Raw genomic sequence first — 24,451 nt, 5'->3', positions numbered from 1 at the left:
AAAGTAAAAAATACGTCACGTTTAAATGTAAAAACTATTGGAAAATGTAAAATGTAAAAGTCCTATCTTTTCCCATTTTGCCACTGAAGGTGTTGACATTCAGTGGCTGAGAAGCCAGTCAGTCATGTAGTTCCCCTGACAATGGTTCTGTTGGAGGAAGGTGGCGGGGAGTATGTGTGTGTGTGTTTGTGCAGCTGGAGCAAGAGAGAGAATAAGAGAGAGGGAGGGAGGGAAGGAAGGAAGGAGAGCGAGAAAGAGAAAAAAAGTTACGAGTGATTGGCGGTGAATATTTGCGTTGTTTCATTGTTTTGGTGTTGGCTACAGCCCACAGCAGCCTGTGTAACCCTGTGTACTCCAGGCTGATTAAACCTTATGTCAAAAGCACTTGGCAGGTTCATCATTCTCTGCCGAGCAATGCTACTATATTTCTGACAGATTAGGTGCAGATACATTTATAATTTACCGTATGTGCCAATTTCCTGATGGCCAATCGCAGTTAACGAGGCGAACATTGACCAGTAGTTCATCTGATCTATCAGTGCATCCCTACTAACAACAATGTAATATAATGCTAATTCAATGGCTAAAACAAAGGGTCGCAACAAATTACATTTCAGCTGTTAAAGATAAGGTTTTTAACATTATTAGTAATAATAATAAGTAATAATTTATTATAGCTCAACCAGGAAGTAATGATCACTTTAAGGCATTTTATGAGGATTTATAAACCCCTGAATAGTGCAATAAAGGCTGGTATTAGATGTCTTTTGGAAGGTCAGACTTTTCTGTTATTCCTTAACTATGCTTCAGTTTAACACAGTGACACAGGGATCTCTCATGATAAGGTAACAATCAGGAATTAATTCTGGGAGAAAACTTTGACTTTATGTGGCTTCAATTGTGATCTATTACAGACAGAACCTCTGGGCCAGAAAGGGTATGGGTTTGGTCATTTTTTGAAAAGACATCAGATATATACAAGTAATGTATGAAGGTTTGTCAATAAAAACACTCTCTTCAGTCTCCAGTAAGAAGCTGGTAAGAGAAATGACATTACAGCGGGGTCTCTCTCTCTCTATTGCAACTCGTGAGCACCCTTGCAGGGCTGGAGTGTCTCTTACTTGCCATCAATCCTGATGAAACCAGACTGTAAGGGGGTTGGAGGGCAATCAGAACACAGCAAGGAATGTAGTATATGACTAAAATCAACATTAGTTTGCCTCACCACTGAGTAATGTTTAGGGATAGGTGCTGTGGATGCTCTGGATTTAGTAGTGCCAAAACATGTGAAAGAATATGTTCTGGGAAAATGGCCTTCAGTCTGTGAGAGGAGGACATGGGTAGCAGAGGCACACAGAGACTTGTAAAGGAGAGTGGAATAGTCCAAAAGAATGAATATCAGAAGTATAGATCAATTAAGTGTGATGTAAGCAGAAGCCTTCTCCTTCAGTTGTCTTTGACACAGCTGACATCTCCAGCTCCCTACACACCCAAATTGTGCGCAGAAGAACATAGGAAGGATCACACAAAAACACACGCACACAGACAAGTTATCAAATCATGAAAAATTAACATTCTCTATAAGCATGTAAAACTCTAAGGTTAGTGTCAAGTGGAAACATATACATGTATGTGTATATGTGCTAAAATTCTTGTATTCTGCCCAAACATACCCTCTGGTGGTTCCGACATGGGGGGGGTCAGACAGTACATGTGGTAGCCTCGGTCACAATCGTCACAGAATAGCAGCTGGTCCTGGAATGGAGGACAATATTCAGATTCACAAGTGCCTTTGTGATGATGAATAAAAGTGAGCATATCTTGTGTATATAACATGGAGATATAATTATTACTCATTAATTAGGATATTATGATGACATTATGGAGATGTACCTTGTTATTTTTTAAATCAGAGTAAACTAACTTAAAATCTGTCTTTTTGTGCTATAATGTTACACCTCGCAATATGAACAATACATTTGTGTGGACCCAATACATCCTCTATGTAAATATGTGGATTTAATACCTGTAGTGTACTCTGTCTGTGTGTATGTCTGCATGTGTTTGTAGGAGGTTCAGTGTACAGCTCAATGCATAAACAAGTGAGCGCCTACATCATTTTCAGATGTTCCACACAGGCTGCAGGACTTGCACTCGATGCACTGCCATCTATAAGTCCTGACTGCAGCCGTCATGTTCACTGTGAACTGTAGACATGATGGGTGGCCTAGGTGAACACAAACACAAAAGGATGTACACAAATATACAGATGCACAGAATCACACAAACACACTCACATTTATAACCAATTAAAGATGCCCAAAATTGGTTTATGTAAAGAAAAAACACAAATGTGATTTTTGCTTTGAGATTGCTGGTAAAAAAGTTCAGAAATGGTTAGATATCTTGAGGAATTTAGTGAGAGGTGGCAGAGAAGTACAGAAAGTCATGTTGGTGCAAGACGAAATAGGGCAGTGAGACAGCAGTGACAAATGGGTTCAGGGTACGGGTGGTCTTAAATCAGTGATGTCTAGTGCTGTAATAATAACATGGATATTATTATTTTTATTTCAAAACACACCCACACATAAGATCTTGTTTCCCACACTCTGCACCCTCCCCACAAGTAAACGTTATTTTCTTATAAAATCAAACATTTTCAACCTCAATCTAATCCTCCACTCCCAAAGTCACAAAGCCTTTACCTACCTGAACGTCCACAGTCTGCACAAGAAATAAGGTCTTCAGGACAGCCTGTTTTTTTTGATCCCCCAAGACAAAAGTCACAGTAACCATTGGCAATCACTGAACCATCTGGAGCTTTCTTGGCTTCAGGGGTTAAGAAGAGAAAACAAGGAAAGTTAGTAAATAGTTAGTCTGATTAGTTTGTATCACTACTGTCAACAGTGAGAGACTTTATGTGACCATTTTGAAATGCAAACAATGTCAATGGCACATTTGAATTTCACCCCAGCACAAGCCACCACACTAAGTAAATAATCACTGATGAAAAGTAAATGATCTTGCGCTTATTCAGTTAACTCACGCTTGTGGTTGTTCTTGGGCTGAAAGGGAAGTGTATGTCTCTCTAAGTGTTCTTCACCCTCCTCATCCGCCATGTGTGTGTGAGTGTAATGGTAACTCAGCCCTGGACGGTTCTTATATCGCTTTCCGCATACTGAAACAAACAAGCAAACAAACAAACAAACAAAAAAAAAACACACACACAGAGTCAAGCTTCTGATACAGTACAAGATGCAGTACCAGTACATTACCCAACATTGCACTCACTGTCACAAACAAAAGGCTTGTCTCTTTCCTCAGCAGCTGAAAACTCTTGTCTTTTTCTCATATTTCCGACATTGTAAGCCTGCAACACAACAAACACACACACACACATTACATCTCCTGGTTTGTTAAAATATAGATCAAATCTAATAGTTTTCTTACCCGGGCCTTGGTACGTTTTTTTCTTTTTGGAGCTTCTTCTTCCTGCTCATCCATCTCAAGCTCTAGAGGAAAATCCCCAACCAGCAACTTCTGGGGGTTACATATGGAAAAAGACAAAACAATACATGTTACTGGTGGATATGAAATATTTCACATTTCACGTCCAGTTGCCTAACGAAACTCATCAACCTTGACCATGACCTGGATGACTGAGAATCTTCATAGTACAGATGCTGATATTATCCTTAGACATAGTGCAGAGAATTAGGTACAAAACTGATCTTACCTGACACTCAGTCATTGTCTCTTCTTTCTTAGATTCTGATTTCTTCTCTAAAGTTTCCCCAGGAAACAGTGACTCCAGTAAAGGACCTTCAGGCATTTCTTCTTCCTTCTTTAGAGAGGATTTATAATCTATATAAACATGCAATTACAGTTAGAATCATTAATAAAATGCCCATACACTCATGTTATTTATGTCCAAAGAAAGCACAATTGAGATTTATGATTAATTAAAATGTGTTGTGTTGTTGTGTGTTTTGGTGAAAAGGGAGTTCCCGCTATGTCCCAAACTTTTATATTTATATATATATATATATATATAGTACATAAACAAACACATACACTCCAACAGCAAAGCCCATCCCACCTCAATGTTCTCATACATATTAGTTGGCACAAGGCCCGACAGTATTTTTTCTGAAATAATTTCTGACAACACCACATCCATCTAGTTAAACGTGTGTGTCTATTAATAATAAGGACAATTATGACAAGTGTGTTAATTGGGAGGCAAGGGAAGTGCAGAATGGACAAAAAAAATTTGTTGTTGTTTTTTTAATGTAAGAAAGCATTGTTGCATATACCAGCCACTACAATTCTTCTTACCAATTTTAAAATCAATAGGTACAAACTGTGGGACCTCCAAGATGTTTAGGCGTTTCTTCTTGTGCCAGCAGCGAGCAGGATATGTGTATAACTGACCTGGTTCATGGCCTGCAACAGAAAGAAATGTAACACATAATTCCATCTCATATGTCTATAAATACTCATAAATAAACATAGAGACTAGTAGTCTGTTTGCTTTATATTATATCGGTTTTGACCTAATTATTTTACAATGATATGAATTTCACACTGGAGTCTGTCGGTTCTCACAGCGTTTTGCATCACGTGTATATGTGCAATATCATAATTTCCGAAAATATATAAATACTGTATGTCAAACAATGATATACTGTAAGCACAAGAACTGTTGAGGAATATTTATTTAATTGTTTTCATCATGTTATGATAATTCAGACGCCATTATATCGCTTTGTGAATGTCCTGACACTGAGAGAGACTGAACAATGGAGCTCAGCTTCGTGGACACGAATAGACTATAAACTACAAACGTTTACTCTTAAACACCAACGAGAAGTCCACTTTACGAAAATAAAATAAAACACAGATCCAGACGGGTGCAAAACCGAAAAAAACTTGAAAAATAAAGCACGTGCCTGCAATTAATGAAATGATTATCAGACTTCAACACTGAAAATGCCAATTCTGATACATTCAAATAGCCAAAACAGACGGAGCAACCTACCACAGCGGTAAGTTAGCTTACCGTTTTAGGTGATTTGCCATGTTTGGATTCGAGCTTTGAGATGCAAACTGTTGCTTGCAAACTTTTTTAATTATCTATTTTTGTAAATTGCTGTCACACTGTTGATATCTTTGACATAGTAGAGTAAGACTGACTAAACGAAACCCTCAAAATTAATTAAACATTCAGCAAACCAACGGACCTTGGGTTTCTAGAAAGTTCTTCAATCTATCTGTGGGTTGGGCTAATCCAAAATAGTGAAAACAAGAGGGGTGTTCAGAAGATTGTTACAGGTGAAACAGAGTGCTCTGAAAACCTCATTAGCACTTGGTATTTTCCTCCTGATTTAATTAACCATATACAGTAGTGTATACATTTGTATATATACATATAAATGAAAAAAAAAATCGATCAGATTTAAGCCAGAACGTATAAACAAATAAATCTCTTAGTCAACTGGTAGATTACAGCCCTAATTGCCACAGCATGGGGGGCATTGGCAAAGCTCACTCTCACTGTTTGCCCCAGCTCCCTGACAGAACAAATAATAAAAAAAATCACACACACACAAATGCATACACACACCTTGTCCACGGTGATTCTGCCTCATCCAGATGTAACAGTTGCTTTGAGCCACACCTGTCTGAGAGTCCAGAAAGGGTAGACGCATGGAGCGCTCTGCACACAGACGGGCATTATAACTGCGACATTGTTCAATTGCCTCCTTATAAAAGTTTTCACCAAAGCTGAGGAAAGAAAAGAGGCATGTGACCAGGTTATGGATTAGAAGGAAAAGATAAGTAGGACAGTAATTTGCTACTTGTGTCTTCCTTGCCTCATCCATCCTCACTCTTACCTGGTGACTGCACCTGCAGATTGTCTGTAAGAATGGAGAAAAACTAAAATAAATAACTGGTAACTGCCTGTCTTAATGTATGTGTTTTTTCCATCAGTATAAAAGGTCTCTTAGTAGGAGACTTTTACAAAGTGGAACGCATAAAATTGGTTACATCGCAGAAAAATAGAAATAAATAAAACAGAAAATAAAACATAAACAACACTATAAGAAGAGGAAACATCTGAGATTCCAATATAACAGAGCAGACAGCCAGATCAAGAAAAATATATTTCTTTTCTGGTTCAGATTAAGTAAAGTTATGGAATATTATTATGTAACCATGCACAAAGATATTACCAAAATGAAATGGAAATTTTAAATGGAAGGGACTATACACCAAAAACCTTTTAACAAACAATGTAAAAAAGTTTGAACTTTACACACACTATCTTGCAGCAGTGGTTGCCAGAGTTAACATAAAAATTGTGATGTAATAATAATAATAAACAATATGATGTAACATTTTTACTTGAAATATCTGTCGATGAGTAATGGTTTTCTGGTTCTGGTTTACTTGAAATATCTGTCGATGAGTAAGTAACTGTTATTAGTTGCTGTTATTACACAGTCATTTTGTAAGATTTGTTCTTTAAAAGTGACCATTTTTAATATTTTCCTTATAAAACAACAGTAACAATGTACATGGTTAATGTAGACAGACCCCCCCCTAAAAAATAAAACTAACACAGTAGAAGTGGTTGACATATAAAAAGTTTATTTATTATAAATTTGATTTACAATTTACACAGTTACATCAATAAACATCTCATAACAACAAACAGTTACATTTAGGTTGGATCACTAACAACAACTGTTACTATAAAATTAGATACAAGAACAACAGCCTAACACCACTAATTGTTCAAAAGTGCTTTCTGAAGGCACTGTTGTGCTGTGCTTTTACCTTTAATTGATCAGTACTTTGTTAATGACCTTTCAAAGGGTCTAACAACATGTATTAAAATGTCCAAAAGTGATGCCTTACTTGGGTCTGCCTTTACCTGCTGGGGGTTTTCATGGGATATTTTATACCCACAAAATGTTACCAAGGTTCATCGCTGGACCAGGTTGCTCTCCATGTTCCCGTCTGTAGCCACAAGACAGAAACAAACCTCAAGTTAAATCAGTGAAAAGTTGTTGTACATTGTGTCCTGTTTTTTCATACCTTTACCAATAACATCACAATTACGAGATATTTTGTAAAGAAGTTTTACTCTACTAACTATGTTTCTAAAACTTTATCAACTGCAAAGCACTGACACTGACACACATTTAAATTATAATAACTCAGTAGTAAAAGTTAGTTTAAAAACCAAAAAAACTACAGAAAACTTGCATCAACTCACAGTAGAAATTACGACGAAGGGCAGGGTACAAAGCTCTTGCTTCTTAAGTCTGAAGTTCATGGATCCAGCTCAGTGTTGCAGGCGCTAAAACCTGAAGCTGATTGGGACATCACAGTTTCAAATTCAAAAGACATGGCACTGAGGAAAATGTCTGGGTGAAAGTGAAATTTAAAAAGAAAGTTTAGAAAGTTTAGTTTTAGCCAGTGGATCTTTCAAATCCACAAATCACAAGCTGAACTTTTAGTCTCTACTTAAAACTAAACCTAAGGAATTAAGGTTTATTCATGCTCAGAGGTGAAAGGTTACACACCATAGAAATAATATAGGTTAATAGGTTTTAAATATGTTTCATGAAAGTTATTTATTATTAAGTATTTATAAGAACAATATTGTTTGTTTCATAAACTTGAAGACTCCACAACCACTGCTGTCCTTTTTTAAATGTAAAGTTACCGCTTGGCAGCTGTGACTGCGTTTTAAATTCTGTGCAAAAAGATGAAGCGCTTTAATTAAGTAGTGAATTTAAAAGTGCATGGGTTTTATTTTTTTTAATTCTTTTTTTTCTGGCATCAAATAAGTTACTGAACTCTTTTGCTTGATAAACATAAATTAAAATAAAATGAAATCAGAAATAGTAAAATAAACATTAGAAATAAATAAAAAATAAATAAAATAGTAATAATAAAAGCAGACTGTGTCATATTTAGGGTGCAACCGGTGTCCACAGATCCCCACTTGTCTTAAGAACTGGCTGGCTATAGTAGTTAAACAAGTCGTTTCACACTTTTCGAGATAGACAGATACTTTATTGATACTTTACTGATCACAAAGGGAAATTAAGGAATATGAAATGAGAAAATATGACGATGACCACAGTCCTCTGCAGCCAGGGCCAGGTCTTCCACCAAAGCCACAAACTCTGCCCAGCGTGCCTGGTGATCCCCCAGTTCCCTTGGCCACTTCCACCTCACAAAATGGGGTATCATGGGGTATCTTTCAGCACAGGTATATATGCAGGTCTGCCACTGTAGGAGTTCAGCATCTATTCCATTACATTTTACTAATGGAAATAAGCCATTTGTCAATTGCTATTATTTTACTTTCTAGGAAAACTTTACCCCCAGGGATCAATACAGTAATTCTGATTCAGTCCTGAGGGAGGTGGTCTACAGACTGTCAGGGTGGTGAACCCCCCCAACAATCTCCCCCTGAACATCAACAGATGACTACAGCAATCATCTTTAAAGCAAGTTTGATACATCAGCGAGGACTGTCACCTCCACTACAGTAGTAAAGAATGTCAGAGAACATTCGAACCAACCGTATGTCTGGTTTAAGAGCTGCTCATTAAGAAGCCACACTTTGTCATATTCTGGGTTAAAACTGAATTGTTCTTCATTTTAAAACCAGTTTGAGCTAGCATGGGATGGATGAGGGGACTGAGAGCCTGAGAGTGAGTGAGTGACACTTTTATAAGAGAGACACTGCCATTCCGTTGTATGTTGAACATGCGATGACAATACAGTAAAAGCATCAGTGTTTCTGTGTCGCGCCGACTGTCCTGTGACAATGGAAACAAAACAGGTTCCTGCGGAATTTCTTTCTCGATCCTACACGATGTCCAATGTATGAACGTCTTTGTTCATTGAAACCAACATATAAGGCCACGAAAACTGTCCGTGAACCAACACACCATCAACACTCCCTTATATTTAAACCTGACTTTACTGAAAGACTGCTGTACATCCCCCGACATCGTCTCTGCTCAGCGCTGTCCAGTGCATGTCCAGGTACATGAGCAGATGTGTGATGTTCTACAAGCACGAACAACTACCACAATCAAACACGTCGTACTCACGGTTTGATGGGGTTCTGCACCGCTGTGGCCATGTATTACAGCGCGGTAGAATGCAACGCTGCAGAGCCCGTCGGTCTACATGCACTGTAGCTGCAGCAATTCCAATTGTATTCATTCACCAGGGCTGCGGCTGTGATCCACACAGTGGTGGGTGGACACGCGCCCTAAAGGCTTTCGGGTAATGTGGTTTGTTTTAAGACGTCAACGTGAGAACTAAATAAAAACCTTTATTACAAAAAACTCACTATTTATAGAAAGTATCTTGTCCCTTCTTTTATATTAAAGTTATAGTTAAAAAAATAAATTGAAAACTGTCCAGAAAACCTCGTCTGAGGTCAGAATTAGCAAAACAAAAATGTAAAAAAAAAAACAAAAAAAACCTAAAGGCTATCCTTGATATAAGTCACTGAGACTTAAAACCTGGAAATTCTGAGCAGTTAGTAAGAAATTAGAAACTAGGAAATACGTGGATGAATGAAAACCTTCACAGATATTTCTCTCATTTTAATAAACTTTCAAAAATGATTATTTCTTCAATTTCCACCAAAATAAATGAATTTAATACATGTGTTAGACAGATGAAGAAACACGCTTATATCCGGCTCTTCCTACTGGAAGTACATTGCAAATGCTTTCGGTAGGAGCATCAGCAATAAAAACATTTCTTTAAAGCTAGTGAACAGTTTATTCCTAAAATAATCGTCAACAACCGACTTAACGTTTCCTGTTACCGGATGTAGTTTTCAACAGGGGGGACTACCGGAAAAGATGACTGTGATGTCATTAAAATATAGAACTTTAGTCGGTGTATAGGAAAGTGAACTCCACACAACTAAATGTGACCTCTGCTTTTATCCCATCACCAATAAGTAAACACTGTTGTTGTAACTGTCAGCTGTGGTTTGCAAGAACGACACAAAACAATTCTAAATCAATAAAACATTTCTAGCCCTGATAATCTATATTAAATGATTACTTCATCTTTAGTTTTTAGACTGTTTCACATTAATTGTCTAATGGACTAAGAATCTAGCTTTAAACAGAGAGCCATTTGAAATAGTTATAATTTACATACAATTCCCTAAGACCAAATAAGGGAGAATAAATATACACACTTAAACTATTTACATCCTGTCAGTGACAACAGCTCTTCACACTTAATTTGAACTAAAGAAAAAAACAACACGACAGTTTTTTATACACGGGGCTTATAACTTCCCAACAAAACTGTTTTTTTTTTTTACATTTTGTAATATGACATTCCATATTTTTACATGGAAAGTTGTGACTATATATTTTATATTTATAAAAAATACACATGGAGCAACAGAAAGGACAAAAATGACACCTTAGATAACTTCCTGGACATCGGTCTTGAATTTAGAGACGTTGGCATTCACACGGTCTCTTCTCCAGGAGAAGACTCCCACTGTGATGACCATGAGGGGCAGAACCACACACAGAACAACACGACTGATGGGCAGCTGGACAGGACAGTCTCTCTGAGGAGGGGGACCCACACTCACACCTTCTTCATGGAACAAGAAGGCGGACGTAAACTCCTTTATGATGGACACGCCGTTTTCTGCGGTTTTCACTTGACATCTCCACTTCCTGTTGTTGTCCTCCTTTTTGAGTTGAATTACCAAAGTGATGTTGCAGGGTGTAGGGTCAGTCAATTTGTACCTGCATGAAATCATCAGAAATAATCAGTCAGTAAGGAACACATGTTGAAGAATCTCCCCAGTGGAAGGACGCCCAAAGTGGAATATAACCCAGAATGGAGCGTTCTACTTCTTTAATAACACAAAACAAATCCATACCAATGTATAAATACATTAAATGAGCAACCAATGAGCACCTTGGTGGCTTAAAGATGTTTTTTTTTTGTTTCAAAACGAACATTCTTAGTTTCAGTAATGACCAGCATGAACTTATTATATTAAATGATTTATTGTATTTATTATTAATTATGTTAATTATATCCTATCAGGATTACGTGTTTACTCACGGCTTCAATACATGGACTGTTCTAAAGTTTTAACTTTTTAAATTTTTCCTTGGTTTTGTGTAAACAAATATTTAGTGTCTGTTTAATAAGTAATAAGTTAAGACCTGTCGTCAGCGGGCAGCTCAGCTCCGTCCTCCATAGCCCAGTAAAGTCTGAAATTTCTAGAATGGTTTCTGGCACAGTTTCCGGCGTCGTAGTAGGTGAACAGGACGCAGCTGAGGACCAGAGTTCCACTGGGCCGCAGCTCAGAGATTTGAGAAACAGAAGTCATGGAGAGGAGAGAGAGGAACACATTACTAGTGGATTTTGTCTTAGTGAGGCAAGTGTAGGTGCCGACGTCTTCCAGCATGAGGTCACGAAAGACGAGGGAACAGTTGGACAAGAGGGACATGCGACTTGCTTTCTTCCCCGACAGCTGCCCGTCCCTGACCTCGTAGCTGTGAATACGGCCTCCGAAGAATGTCCAGGAGACTTGAGAACATCCTGGGCCCTCAGGAGGTGAACAAGGCAGCAGGACATCACTGCCAACTGCACTGAAAATAAAGACTGCATCACGTTCACAGCAAACCCCTGGAAATACAACACAACTCGGTCAGACACAAAATCAAACTATTTTGACATGCAATACTGTAGAAATTTAAATGTTCAGAAAACCTCCTTTTAAATTCACATTAATCCAATGATATTTAGGAAATAATGAAATACACCAATGTAAAGGTGTATGTTTTAGATTTGACTGTATTTCTGATTGATACATGTGTTTGTTTGTTCAGATGCTTCATCTTTTTATATTTGATACTTTATACCATTTAAATCCAGCAGAGTTCATTAAGGTCAAATGAATTCAAACGTTATTTCTGAGGCTCTTGGTCCACTTACCTGTGAGCTGTAGACAGATGAGCAGCAGAACTCCTCCTTGGACGTTTCTGTCCTTCATGTTTGGTTCATCTGCAGCTTATGTTTGTGTGTCTGGCCGTTCTCTCACTCACCTTACTTCACTTCCTCAATCTGTGTGTCAAGTGAATGCGTGTGTCATCTTGAAGTATCATTTTCATTTCTCCGAATAAGAAAAGTTATTACTTTAACTCTCAAAATTGACTCCGTCCACGTTTGACAGAAAAAAGTGTGTGTAATGAGATTTAAAAAAAAAAGTAAATCAATTATTTCATCTTCATATTTCCTTTGTTTTTATCAATGTTTCTCCATGGAATTATTTGAAAAACTTTAATCACATCTCAATGACTTTAGAGAATTTAACCCATTTTAAACATGATGTGTAATACATCAAACACTTGTTTACACAGTGTATTTACACAGACTGGTAACAAACATTGCTTATTTGACAAAAGGAAGTGTGAAGGATCCACCTATGCGGGGCCAACTCTTCTAAGAATGTGATGACTCTTAGTTTTGTACCTGCTTTCTTCATTCTTTCCTGTGTTTGAAGTGTGAAAAAAAAAGGTATACTTCAGTGCTGTTCTTCACAGTTGTAGTTTACCTCTAATTTTCAGTCAGACATACATTTTCAAACACATGAGATTCTGTATGGGCTCATTTGTTTGAAAATGTACCGATGATCTAATCAATAAGCAGCTTAGCAGGTGACAAGATCAACAATAAAATGGACATAGAGCAAATACTCAGCTTGGATCAAATACATTGTTTAAAGACCTAAATCAAACAGGGACAGCCCCTGAGTCTACAGTTAAATGTGTTTCACTTCTCTGTAACACACTCGTCCCCACTGCTGTTGGAGTTGGAGACCAGGAAACGACGTGATGTAACCCATGCTCCCTCACTTCCTCGGTGGTTAACACAGCATTTTATGCTGACACTATATGTTTTTGGATTTCTCTGCTGTTGCTACTGTGTGTAGCAACATTTCCACTGAGGTGATACTGAAGACTGAAGTACTGCAGTAATAAGAGAAGCTACTGTTAAACTATTCACCAGTGAAAATCTTCCTCTGGATGGGAAGTTTTTAGTTAATGATTTTGGAATTCATTGATATGATGAGGTGTATAGTTACAGGCTTTGTTAGTAAACCATTCATTGAGACTGGGACATCAAAATCCAATAAGAATAGTATTAGAATATTTTATTATACATTATAATTATAATATTACAATTTTGTTATATGTTAATGACTAAACATGGCAGTTCTGCTGTAAATATTTTATTCTTATAAATGTTCAACATCTTTGAAAGCACCATACAGTCAAAATATCCTGATTTTTTCCTCATATTTTTAATTATTCATTTAATTATTTACTCAATATGTCTTATATGCTTTTATTATGTGATTCAAATTTATCATTGATCTGAGAGAATATAATCTGAAATGTTTCTTGTCCTAAAATGTTTGTCAAAGATGAGCTACGTATATTTACTACATCTGTTGATGTGTTTCCCTACTTCATTTCTTGGTGTGTTGGAAACTTCAGCTCATTCGATCACCACCAGCTGAAACTGACTTCATAGAAGAAATCGTAGCTCTTGGACAGAAAACTCTTCTCCCTGATGTGAGGCTGGATGTCCACCTTGTAGCCCTGACTCTCAATGTCCATCTTAACACAGTCCAGGAGGTCTCGGACAGAGACGGCAGCCTTCCAGGGACCAAAGGTCACCACCGACTCCTTCTCAGCATCCAGGCTGTTGATGGCATCTTCGTACAAACTCAGATCCTCCTCTCTCCTCAGCACACAGATCATGACAGTAGAGCGACGAACGGCAATGGCCTCAGCTCGGGCAACACGAACCAGAACCTTGTATGACAAGAAAATGACTTGGTTCATCAACAGACATAGAACAAACTGTGAAATCCTCTGTTTATCATCAGTAGGCGTCAGTAAACTAAAGGTTGTCACCAGTTTCATAGATAGAGCCAAACAAAGGAGCTGCTGCTCCATTAACTAAAGAAAACCACTTTGGTTTTACAGAACATTTAAGATACAATTGATTCCAGGTTCACAACACTTTGGATACAGCTTGGATCAAAGATAGTTTTCCACCCCCACCAACAGGACAGATAAGGAGTTTTCCCACAGGCAGATGAAAACTAAATATTTGTACAGATACTACATGTTTAACTGAAGGGAACGCCCAAGGGATTAATACTGTTCTTTCTTTCTATCTATCTATCTGTCTATCCGTCTATCTATCAAAGAGACAAGATTTGGAAATCTTTAATTCTCTATACACTGGGTGACAATTGTACACCATACAACAACTGTTGTGTGTTGTGTTCAAAGATGTCCTCCGGTGTGTGTCCCCTCACCTCAATGTTTTCTCTGTAGTGTGGGACCCTGGAGAGGAACTGCTGTCGACCCACCAACTCTCCAAACATCGGAGGGGTTTCCTCCAGTTGTTTGATGAGAGGTTTGATGTTATAATAAACTGCTTCTCTGTGAATCTGTGTCAAATAAGAGTGAAAAAACATCACTTTTATGAGGAAGAACATTCATGAAGTAATGTACAAACGTGATCCACGGAACACGAACCTCCTGGATGTTCTCTGATGGCAGCCTCTCTGATCTCAAAAACTCCAGAACGGCTCCAAAATTGGAGCCATCTCTATCGATGAAATAGCGCCCCTGTGTGTCGGCGCAGGGTTTGCGTTCTCCACTGAAGAGCTCTGCTAGTTTGGAGCTGGGATGTTTCCTGAGTGTGTTCAGAGAAGTGCAGAACAAGTGACCGCCGACATTTAACTGCACCACAGTAGAAATCTGACAAAAAGAAAAGCATCGTTGATTCACCTTCAGACTGTGTAAAAAATGTTACGTAACTGTTATGAGAAACAGGTGACTACTACTACTACTTAATCTGACATGAGTTATCACCTCTACATTTTTGTTACGCGCAGACCAAAAGTTTTTAATTTTTAAAAAATAAAAATAAAAATACAAACACACAAACTGAAAAGGAAGGAAGTGAAAATAAGTTAAAATCTAGTAAAACAGTGGAAACGTTCGCACATTGATCGTTCTTGACGGTTCTAGGGTTTTCTTTTCTAGCAGGAATAAACTTTACCTCCGTCTTGATGCTCTTCCACCCCCTAAATATGTATGTGGAACAAAGTGTGTGTGAGTTTTCTCCTTACCGGAGCGGTGGCCGCAGGTTTGTTGGATTTAACATCCGGTAAGCTCATTTTTCTTCTGCGGTTTCCAACAGGTGAAAAGATGGTGGAATGCTAATGGTGGGTGTGGCTTAACCCGGAGCTGGCTATGTAGTGTTGACGAGGATCAAAAAAATATAAAACAAACGAAAACTGCAGTCTAAACAGAAATAGACTCTATAAAAGGAAAAACAAATTGAAACAATGAACCGTCATATATTGCTCATTTTACAGGATTCACCCACTGAATGCACCTTGACGAACAGTCTGCTTTTCGGTAAAACAAGTTTAAAGGCGCACTGCACCTGCTTCTTCCCTTCCTAGCTGACAGCCACTTCACATTTTTCTTAACCCCCCCCCCCAAAAAAAACTTGTATTTGCATTAAAATACCCCAAAATATAAACCAACGTTATTTTAAAGGGTGCCCTTTAAAATATTAAAAATTTTGAACGCACTATGCTATTCATAATAAGTCATACAGATCTTCAACCAGTTTCACATGGTCATTGGACACATCTCATTCAATACTTTGTGGAATCAAATGAAAATATGAACACATTGAATAAGGACGCCAGGTCAAAAGTAATTTTTCAGATTTTATTGTTTTTGTACACAAAACATGGGGTTGTTCTTCCGTCCTTTGAAAACCTGGAAAACAAAAATGAAATGACTTAAAACTACAGTAACATATTTCACTAACAGTAGACATTTCATTATATCAAGACAAGTAATATTTAATCCCATCCCATCTATCATAACAAAAAACAGTGTTTTAGTGGAGCAGCTGAAAGTTTGACCTTTTAGTCCAATTAAGACATTTGTTGGTTAAAATGGAGGATTTACTTAAGACTTGTGATGAAGTATTTTGTTGCTGCATAAAAACACAATGTGTCATCTATATTTGTCAATCCATGAAACTGAAACAGGGGACAGAACAAGGAGTTTTTGGTTCATTCCATGATTTGAACTGACAATCATCCAATCACAAACTCTGTCCTCTGACCCTAAGCTGCCCCAAAAGTATAATTCAAGACCTTCTCAGACAAATGCCTCGATGTCTTCACATGAAACACTCACTTCTCTGAAGGAACTGGAGCAAAATTCACAGAACGTGAACCTTGAACCAGAGACCAGCAGAGTCAGAGAGCAGTTCTGACTCGTCATCGATCATCACTGAAGGTATTTTGATTTTAGACTTATTCCTACTAGATAACAGTAGGAGTCATTTCAATCAATGTCCTGATTAAATGCTTTTGAAGGTTCAAACTTCTCTACAGATCATAACAATAAAAACCACTGTCACCATCACTTACCCTCTTACGCAGTGGGCACAGGGGCACCCTGGGGCATAACGGGCACCTCTGGCTTGGCTCCCTTCTGCTCAGACATGGGTGTGGTGGGCAGGTTCTCTTCCTTGGGCTCAACAATGCTGACATGGTCAGGGAGAGGCTTCTTGGGGCCAATCTTACCACTTGGGTCCCAGGGCAGCATGATCTTGACCTTGATACCCAGTACACCTAAAGATGGTCAAATACACATCATGTGTAAACACGTAACCAATAAATCTTCGTTGGTAAAATCTGACAATGTGTTGCTGAATGCTTTGAAACTCTTGAAATCAACAACGACCCCAAAGCTTCTTCTGTCCTGGTCTAGTCGTCACCCACCTTGCCTCAGCAGGACGTGACGGACTGCTGTGTCGACATAGTAGTTGACAGGATCTCCACTGTGGATCATCAGGCCGTCCACGAATTTCATAGACTTGGCTCTCTGACCCCTCAGCTTACCAGACACAACCACCTCACAGCCCTTGGCACCGCTCTCCATGATGAACCTCAGGACACCATAACAAGCCCTGAAACAAAATTAAAACTGCATTATATCCCATTTCATTTATAAACTTGCGTAGAAGTCTTAAACCTCTTGTATTTTTTTCCGACTTGGCTAAACAAATATGTATATTTAAATTACTGTTCAAATATGTAAGAAAATGCAAAACACAGAGGAAAATTAACAGTTTCAAATATCATGAAAGTAATATATGGGTAAGTTATATATTTTTAGCAAACATTTTTGATTTGAATTACAAAAAGCAACAGCATTAAGTAGTTGTCATGGCAATACAATCAAGATTTCAATTAATAATGAAAGACAGACACAAAGACATGTAAAAGCCACAAACAAATTTTTGACAGAATGAAAAAAGTTCAGAATACACTGAAACAAACAAAGTCCACTTTCAACTGTGTAACAGCTGGAGCAGTTGAAACTGCAGCCAATTTTATTTGAAAGGCTTTTATTATGTTTGACTAAAGAGTGGAGACCAAGTGTGTGTGTGTGTGCTTCAACCTTCTCAGACAAATGCCTCTATGTCTTCAACTGAAATGGACTCGCTTGCTCTGAGGAAATGGAGCCGAACCACAGAACGTGGGTCTGAACCAGGAACCAGCAGAGCTAGACTGAGTCCTGTTCTGACTCGTCATCGATCATCACTGAAGGTTGAAGGACACAAACGCTTTCCTGTAGAGGGCAGCTGTGTTTTTGTTGTCAATGAGAATGAATTTGACTCACTGGTAACTTAAACCCTCATGTGTACGTTTTATACCTTAAAAATTTGCTAAAGAATGTCCTTGGCGAATGTTGGTGCAGCCGTTTACCTCCTCACAGCCAGGCCTCCCAGTAACTTGTAGCGCAGAGACTCTGCCTGAGCGATGGCACACAGACCACGAGTTGCAACTTTCTCAGCGTAGAGCTACATGTGGAGAAAGGAAAATAAATTATAAAGTAAGAATACAGTAAAGAAAATCCACTTGAACCCAAATGATGCATCTTACTGGTTTACATTAGTTGATCAGTACATTGTTTAGCAAACCAGAAATATTGTTTTCAACCACTGCTGCTTTGATTTCTTTCACTCTTTCATAAAGACATTTATTTCCAGGTTAACTGTTCAGGACTATACCTTTAGGTTCTGCATCCTAAAATGTGGACTGCTGGTGACTGAACACTGACAATGTAATAGAATTAAAATATATGGAACAACCACGGTGTCATTCCCAGTTAACTCTTTGACCCTTCTCAGACAAATGCCTCAGTGTCTTCACATGAGAAGCACCCACGGCTCTGAAGGACTGAAACAGGACCACAGAACATGGACCTGAACCAGATTCCAGCAGAGTCCAAGTGAGCACTGTTCTGTCTCGTCATCATTTCTTCACTGAAGGGAAAACAGTTTTGCTATTTAATTTTATTAAACATTAAAATAACTTAAAACCGAAATAACCCAAAATGCAATTTACAATAGTGTCCTTATTATGCACCAATGTTTTCACAAGTCATAATGTCCTCACCTCCACACTGCCTTCAGGAAAACCAAACCTCTTCTGGACCACAGCGGTCAGCTCTCTGATGCGTCGACCCTTCTCTCCCAAAACATTTTGGGTCCTGCAGACAAACATAGCACACATTACATTATGTACATTACATTATGTTCCGCAAGACAACCCAATGTAACAACAATAAAACACACATGGTGCTGGTATGTCTTAGGTTAGATGCTCTGTAGACAGACTACAACTATAGGCAACTATACTGCACTGACACCGCATTTCAATGTGTGTGGAATTTTGCTAGACATCAGCATTGTAAAGAATGTGACAATATGTCTATCCAGTGTAAGGTATTACAAACATTGGAAAATAGAAATTAGAAAACATTGGACAGTTAAACAATGTACACATACCTTGTGGCCAGAATAATGATCTCAGTCCTGGTAGGTGTCACACGCACCTCCACGCCAGAGTAACCATCCTCAGCAAGCTCGCGAGTCAGGAACTCGTTCAGCTCGGCCTTGAAGATACCATCCGAGACGAACTAGAGAGTAGAGAGTTATATTAATCACTTCATTCAGCATGTTGTCTTTAACAGACTGCTCCATCAACCTAGCATCTATTGATTTACCACCATCTCTTGACAAATATTTCTTCACATCTTTGCATTGCCATATAATTTCGGTATGTATTCATTCTTGGCTGTTCACCGGATATGATGGGTTCTATTCCTGTCCATCCCAGCCATACAAATTCTACAACTAAGAATTGGGCAGTGATAACCACAGTTTAGGTTGTTCAGTAAATACCGATCACATTTTAACAAAATACTCAATGGAATATAGTAGGAGGGAAAATTTGTACCAAGTCAGTCAGTTAATTGTAATAACGCATCGCCCTGCATCAATGCAACGTTTATCTTCAAACAAATCAAAGATCTTAACTGTCTATAGAAATACTTTCAACTTTACATTTAGTGCATTCAGTTTGGATACCACTTCGACCTATTGAAGTCTTTTTCGGACTGAACATGAGATAGTTCCTGCTAGTTCAGTTAGCATAACTGTATGCAGAGTGGAAAGGCAATGCTAGGTCACTAGATACGTTTTACTGAGACCATTTCCTCATTTTAAAACACCAGCAACATTAGTCCACAGTTAGATCTTTGATATATTTATAACGGACCACCATTAACGTTAAAACCGGGGACCAAGGCACTTTGTCGGATAATCACGGTTGTGGCCGCGGAGTACAGAGCCATGTTAGTTAGCCATATGAACCGGTAGCATCTGAAATAATCCTCCTTAGACAGGGCGTACAAAAGTTCAACGAACACAAGGGTGAATACAAAATCTCCTCATTAACACAGACGAACGGACATTTCTATCGATAAATGCTTTATTAGTGTGTCATTTGAGCGCTAACCTTCCTCTTCTTGGAGATTTGCACCGCCATCTTCCGAAAGGCCGTAGACAGGAAAGGACCGTCAGTTAAGGCGGAAATGCTTTTATACTAAAATACAAACTTCCGGTGACGAGGCATCAGGCTGCTGCTGGGATTAGTAGTATTTTCACGCCTAATCATACTGGCGTCTACTCGAGTCTTCTTCCTACTTCCGTCCGAAAACATAAGAAAAGTAGAATTGATTAGGAGGACTCGGTTATGATAATATAAAAATTCCAGCATGCAAATAGTGATAAAAAAAACATTAAGTGAAATGATTGACATGTTAACACGACGACACACCCACGGGCCATATTAATATGGTGCAAACTGTACAACTTAAAATCAAACGTTTTAAATATTACTGCATTTGTTTTCTGATATTTTAAATAAGAATGTGTTGTGTCTCGTTTAAGGTCCATGGGTGTATTTCCTTAATATTCCACTAGATGACGGTAGCAATTTATATCTACATTTACTAATACGGCCACAGTTTTTAGGATTGTGAGAACATTATTTTATTTTTTATTTAACAAAGAATTGTAGTTGTTGTGTGACCATTTTCCAAACTCTTTCAGAAAAACATTAATTTAATTGAAATTCACTTTTTCTTCTCCATTGATGTCTCAAACGCATGTTGCCACCCTTGCTTTACACCATTAACAACAATTCATTCACTCTGATGGAGCATTTCCTGCTAGAGTTAAAAAACACTTGTTTCACCAATCTCTTCTAAACAAAAAACCCCCAAAAATAAAGAACCCAAAATCAACCGAAAAACAAACAAACAAACAAAAAACTGTGTCATGCTCACACACATACTTACAAACAGTCACGTATGCAGGCTCTCCCTCACCCTCCTCCAAGGCTGATTCCCAGTCAGCTGCATTAACATACAGATGTGGGGTTGAAAGGGGAAAGGAGGGACACAATGGGCCCAAATGACCAGGAGGGGAGGGAGAGGTCCTATTCTACACTTTTATGCATGCACATGCATGCACACAGACTATGGTGTTAGAATGGTGAGGGATTTAAGTTCTGCGTCCCTCTGCTGATACTTATTCAGCAGTCTTCAGCCTGCAGCCGCATGCCTAAACACATGCACACGCCCACAAAGAGCTGTGCAGAGTTTGAATATTTTTAATCAATAATTAAACAAAATTTATTTGTGTAAATTGTAAATTATTGCAAATTAATGAACAACAATTTAGCCAGTCAACGAAATAACTGAGAGGAAATATTTGTAGCGATAATTCTGTGTTTCTTCAGAGTCAAGTTAAAAAAAAGTTTAAAAGTAAAAAAAAAAAGCAAGAGTATGATGTAATGCAAAATAAATATTACTGGAAATATGCAAAACTTTATTATAGGAGGAAAAGAAATACACACAAGCACAAACTCTCTCTCTCACACACACACAGAGCACACAGCAACATGGGGGAGGACCACAACTTCTGCTCCACTTTGTGTGAATAGATTGAAATCAGTCACAAGTATCTCTGTCGTCCATTGTGTTGAGGTCCGTCTTTGTTTGAGCATCTGTTGCCCAAACATTCTCCTCAGTGTCGCTCACTCTAAATTAGTCTGTTGGACCAGTTGTAACAAAACTCACTCCTTTTCCCACACAACACACACAAACACAGACACAGAAGGGGGCGGGCTGAAAGGTTTGGGCAGATTGCAAGTCAGAAACAGAGTTAATCTTTGTTCTTTTTGGACCCACAGGATGGTAATATCCCAGCAACAACATTTCAAACTGATTCTCCTACAAACAATTCACTGAAAATGTTGACATTCCTTCCTGGCTTTTACTATATTTATGCTTTACCTTTTCAGTAATGTTACTCTGGGTGAAATAACAGTTGTAAAAACGAAACTCCTACAGTGGTTCTAATAGACGTACCCAGGGGTACTGCTACTGCTAAGTCTTTTGGTAAGAAGATCACATTTAAATATGGATAAAAAGCACAGTGAAACAGCCTATGAGGAGAGACATTTCTTTTTAAACCTTATTTTACCTAAACCTTATCAACGAGGTTAAAATAAGTGTTTTTTAAATTATCTTTTGTTAAATTTACTGCTCTCTATATACATTATAGATACATTCTTCATCAGCACACATGATGTTCATAGTCTGGTTATGTTAACAGTGTTAAATGCAGGCACGGTTTCAGTGAAAAATTAAAGAAGGCTAAAAAGCACAACATTTACTGTTGATCTATATGGTTATTTATCTGGGTTTATCCACTGCTATAGATTTTGAAGATGATCCACCCTTTCTGTCAGTCTTATTGTTCAGGAAATACTTTTATTTTCACATGGACATTTATTTTGAGCATGTTAACAAATATATTAAGATAAGGAGCTGAAATATCATCGTCTTCACACAAGGAATGTAAACAATAAATGCACTTAAATTACATCCAACATAAAACATATTGTCAAACACAACACAATATAAGTTTTTTCTTTAAAAAAAAAGGCAGAAATAAATAAGACAGTTTAAGTTAACTAAATTTATGAAGAACTTAATGTTTTATCTGCAACAGCAAGAAATAAGCAATCTGGCAAGAACTAAATGGTTCTCGGTGAAATTCCACACAGATTTATGCAGCAGTGAGTTACAAATTGTCTTTATCTGGCTTCCGATAGAAAAAGGTCATATTTTCTCTAGGACTGAAAGGAAAATTCCACACGAGCCTCTGGTTGAGCAGCTTCCAAAGATGTGGTTATATTGGTCCATGACATTGTCTGGAAACCCTGTTGACTTCTATGTTCTGACTACAGCATCGTTAGAAGTACATGTGATGAGGAGATGGACTCACTACTGCAGTTTTAATCATTGATTATTAGCAAAACTACTTTAACAGAGTGATTAAAAAACTTAATGAGCATTTTCTGTCAGCTCATTCCATCAGTAAGGCAACAGACTTACAGAATGCCAAAACATTTTCCTGACTGCTCCTTCTCACCTCAGCACCCGCCTCTTTAAACAACTGCGTTGTGTAATCCAAGAGGACATGTAGTAAAGCGTACGTTTTCGGACATCACAACAACAACAGAACCCCCCCCCCAAAACATAATTACATACAGCACATTATAAAAAAGCAATAAATACATCTAATGATAAAGTCCAAATTCCCAACACTGTATATTCATGGTCAGGGCTAAACACTAAAGGTTACATGTTAGCAGGACTAGCAGGTTAGGAAAACTTTAGAATCAACTTTGGTAACTACGCAGTCTGTGTGTAGCCTGGGATTGTGTTTAACTTATCAACGTGGGTCAAAGTGAGGGCCGCTGGACCAAGGTGACAGGGACTGTGTGGATGACGTAAACTGGGAAGTTGATATAAAAAAACAAACTTTCTTCTGTTAAGCTACATAAAGTTGGCAGATGTAGCTTCATAATATATATAACCAGGAGCATACAGGGTCAGAGACCTGCCCTCTGGCTTGGCTCTTTAAACAGGTATACAATGGTATACAAGAAGAGTAATAAAACTATTAAAACATTACAAAAATAAGAATAACAGAAAAGTCAGCTAAAAATGGACAAACACTGAGCAGCGATACAACTGCTAGGATGAGAAATGCAATATGCACAAAGTTAGTTACGTTTACTGGGCTGTGTTCAGGAGGGAACCGAGGAGCGGCTGTTTGAACTTTTATGACCTTCGACCTTTTAATGTCTGAATATTACAGCGTGGTCACACAGAGGTAAAACAGCAGCACCATCTGCCCCTGCATACATTCAGCCCCACAGTAAAACTTTTCCTACTCATCTGAGATAGACAAGCGGCTGAAGATGGGCAGGCGTCTGCCCTCGAAGCTTGGTGACTCTGTGCCACTAGAGGAAGAGCTGGTGGAGCAGGAGGAGGTGTAGCCCTCCTCAGAGAGAGAGTCAGCGGAGGAGCAGCGCTGCAGACCGGGCAGGCCGCTGACTGAGACCGGCAGCTGCTGGCCCAGGCCATACGGAAGTTTGAGCTTTTTGGTGGTAAAAGCAGAGGCCGGCGGTTTGGTACCGATGGAGTCCTTTACGCCGTAAAAATGCAAACCACAGTCACTACTGTCGCCTGTGAGGTCTGTGATGCCAGAAAAGTGATAGGAGCAATGCTTCAGTGGGGCAGGCTCAGGAAACAGTGGTGAGAGAAGCTCTGGGCTACCAGAGGAGGATGGAGGTGGAGAGACAGAGGGCGCTCTGGTGAAGAGGAAGGAGGAGGGCTGGGACTCCTCCACTGGATGGAACATGTGTGCAGAAGAGAACCCAGCAAAACTGAGGCTGTGACGCAGCAGAGGAGGCTTCAACTTCTGCTGCTGGGCTGATGTGCTGCTGCTGCTGCTGCTGCTGCCGCTGCCGGCGGGCAGCTCCTCACCGCTGTGGACAAAAGGACAGGGGGCGCCGCACCGGCCG

The 24,451-nt window shown here is 38.7% G+C and overlaps 5 protein-coding genes and 3 non-coding genes across 10 annotated transcripts in view; all 8 read right to left on the bottom strand.

Moving 5' to 3' along the window:
• Nucleotides 1-310: 310 nt before the first annotated feature.
• Nucleotides 311-9,473, bottom strand: dpf1 (double PHD fingers 1). The gene is made up of 12 exons (XM_008309438.3): nt 9,144-9,473; nt 5,898-5,921; nt 5,627-5,787; nt 4,339-4,446; nt 3,737-3,864; nt 3,451-3,540; nt 3,292-3,370; nt 3,047-3,178; nt 2,710-2,829; nt 2,115-2,227; nt 1,674-1,755; nt 311-1,482 (listed from the first exon to the last, which is right to left on the bottom strand). Exons 1-12 carry the CDS (start codon nt 9,173-9,175, stop codon nt 1,412-1,414), a joined length of 1,140 nt encoding a protein of 379 aa, XP_008307660.2. The 5' UTR covers nt 9,176-9,473; the 3' UTR covers nt 311-1,411.
• A 159-nt stretch (nt 9,474-9,632) lies between these two features.
• LOC103378310 (uncharacterized) lies at nt 9,633-12,186 on the bottom strand. The gene is made up of 3 exons (XM_008309483.3): nt 12,034-12,186; nt 11,259-11,724; nt 9,633-10,829 (listed from the first exon to the last, which is right to left on the bottom strand). Exons 1-3 carry the CDS (start codon nt 12,089-12,091, stop codon nt 10,493-10,495), a joined length of 861 nt encoding a protein of 286 aa, XP_008307705.2. The 5' UTR covers nt 12,092-12,186; the 3' UTR covers nt 9,633-10,492.
• A 1,088-nt stretch (nt 12,187-13,274) lies between these two features.
• Nucleotides 13,275-15,546, bottom strand: kctd14 (potassium channel tetramerization domain containing 14). 2 transcript variants are annotated; one of them, XM_025055093.1, is made up of 4 exons: nt 15,254-15,546; nt 14,655-14,814; nt 14,432-14,566; nt 13,275-13,919 (listed from the first exon to the last, which is right to left on the bottom strand). In XM_025055093.1, exons 1-4 carry the CDS (start codon nt 15,286-15,288, stop codon nt 13,608-13,610), a joined length of 642 nt encoding a protein of 213 aa, XP_024910861.1. In that variant the 5' UTR covers nt 15,289-15,546; the 3' UTR covers nt 13,275-13,607. The 2 variants fall into 2 exon arrangements, with proteins under 2 accessions (XP_024910861.1, XP_008307662.1); XM_008309440.3 differs by having other exon boundaries at nt 13,276-13,919; nt 14,655-14,879; nt 15,254-15,540.
• A 306-nt stretch (nt 15,547-15,852) lies between these two features.
• rps3 (ribosomal protein S3) lies at nt 15,853-20,158 on the bottom strand. Its single transcript, XM_008309441.3, has 7 exons — nt 20,024-20,158; nt 19,012-19,142; nt 18,620-18,713; nt 17,927-18,021; nt 16,937-17,124; nt 16,583-16,786; nt 15,853-15,917 (listed from the first exon to the last, which is right to left on the bottom strand). The coding sequence occupies exons 1-6, from the start codon at nt 20,051-20,053 to the stop codon at nt 16,587-16,589; spliced, it is 738 nt and encodes a 245-aa protein (XP_008307663.2). The 5' UTR covers nt 20,054-20,158; the 3' UTR covers nt 15,853-15,917; nt 16,583-16,586.
• Nucleotides 16,303-16,448, bottom strand: LOC112486997 (small nucleolar RNA SNORD15). The gene has a single exon (XR_003049655.1). It is a non-coding gene; the product is annotated as a small nucleolar RNA SNORD15 (small nucleolar RNA).
• Nucleotides 17,618-17,767, bottom strand: LOC112486995 (small nucleolar RNA SNORD15). The gene has a single exon (XR_003049653.1). It is a non-coding gene; the product is annotated as a small nucleolar RNA SNORD15 (small nucleolar RNA).
• On the bottom strand, nt 18,343-18,492 carry LOC112486996 (small nucleolar RNA SNORD15). Its single transcript, XR_003049654.1, has one exon. It is a non-coding gene; the product is annotated as a small nucleolar RNA SNORD15 (small nucleolar RNA).
• A 2,168-nt stretch (nt 20,159-22,326) lies between the features above and the next one.
• The window catches only part of LOC103378285 (mRNA decay activator protein ZFP36L1), a 3,954-nt gene continuing 1,829 nt past the window's right edge, over nt 22,327-24,451 (bottom strand). Inside the window, exon 3 of one of the 2 annotated variants that reach the window (XM_025055281.1) lies at nt 22,327-24,384. In XM_025055281.1, the coding sequence (XP_024911049.1) occupies nt 23,815-24,384 (570 nt within the window). In that variant the 3' untranslated portion in view covers nt 22,327-23,814. Of the gene's footprint in view, nt 24,390-24,451 lie in introns of both variants that reach the window. The other variant, XM_025055282.1, reaches the window with a different exon arrangement.

Source organism: Cynoglossus semilaevis, chromosome 4 (assembly GCF_000523025.1).
Source record: "Cynoglossus semilaevis isolate Cse_v1.0 chromosome 4, Cse_v1.0, whole genome shotgun sequence".
Lineage (NCBI taxonomy): Eukaryota > Metazoa > Chordata > Actinopteri > Pleuronectiformes > Cynoglossidae > Cynoglossus > Cynoglossus semilaevis.
This window is presented reverse-complemented; position numbering and strand designations above follow the sequence as displayed.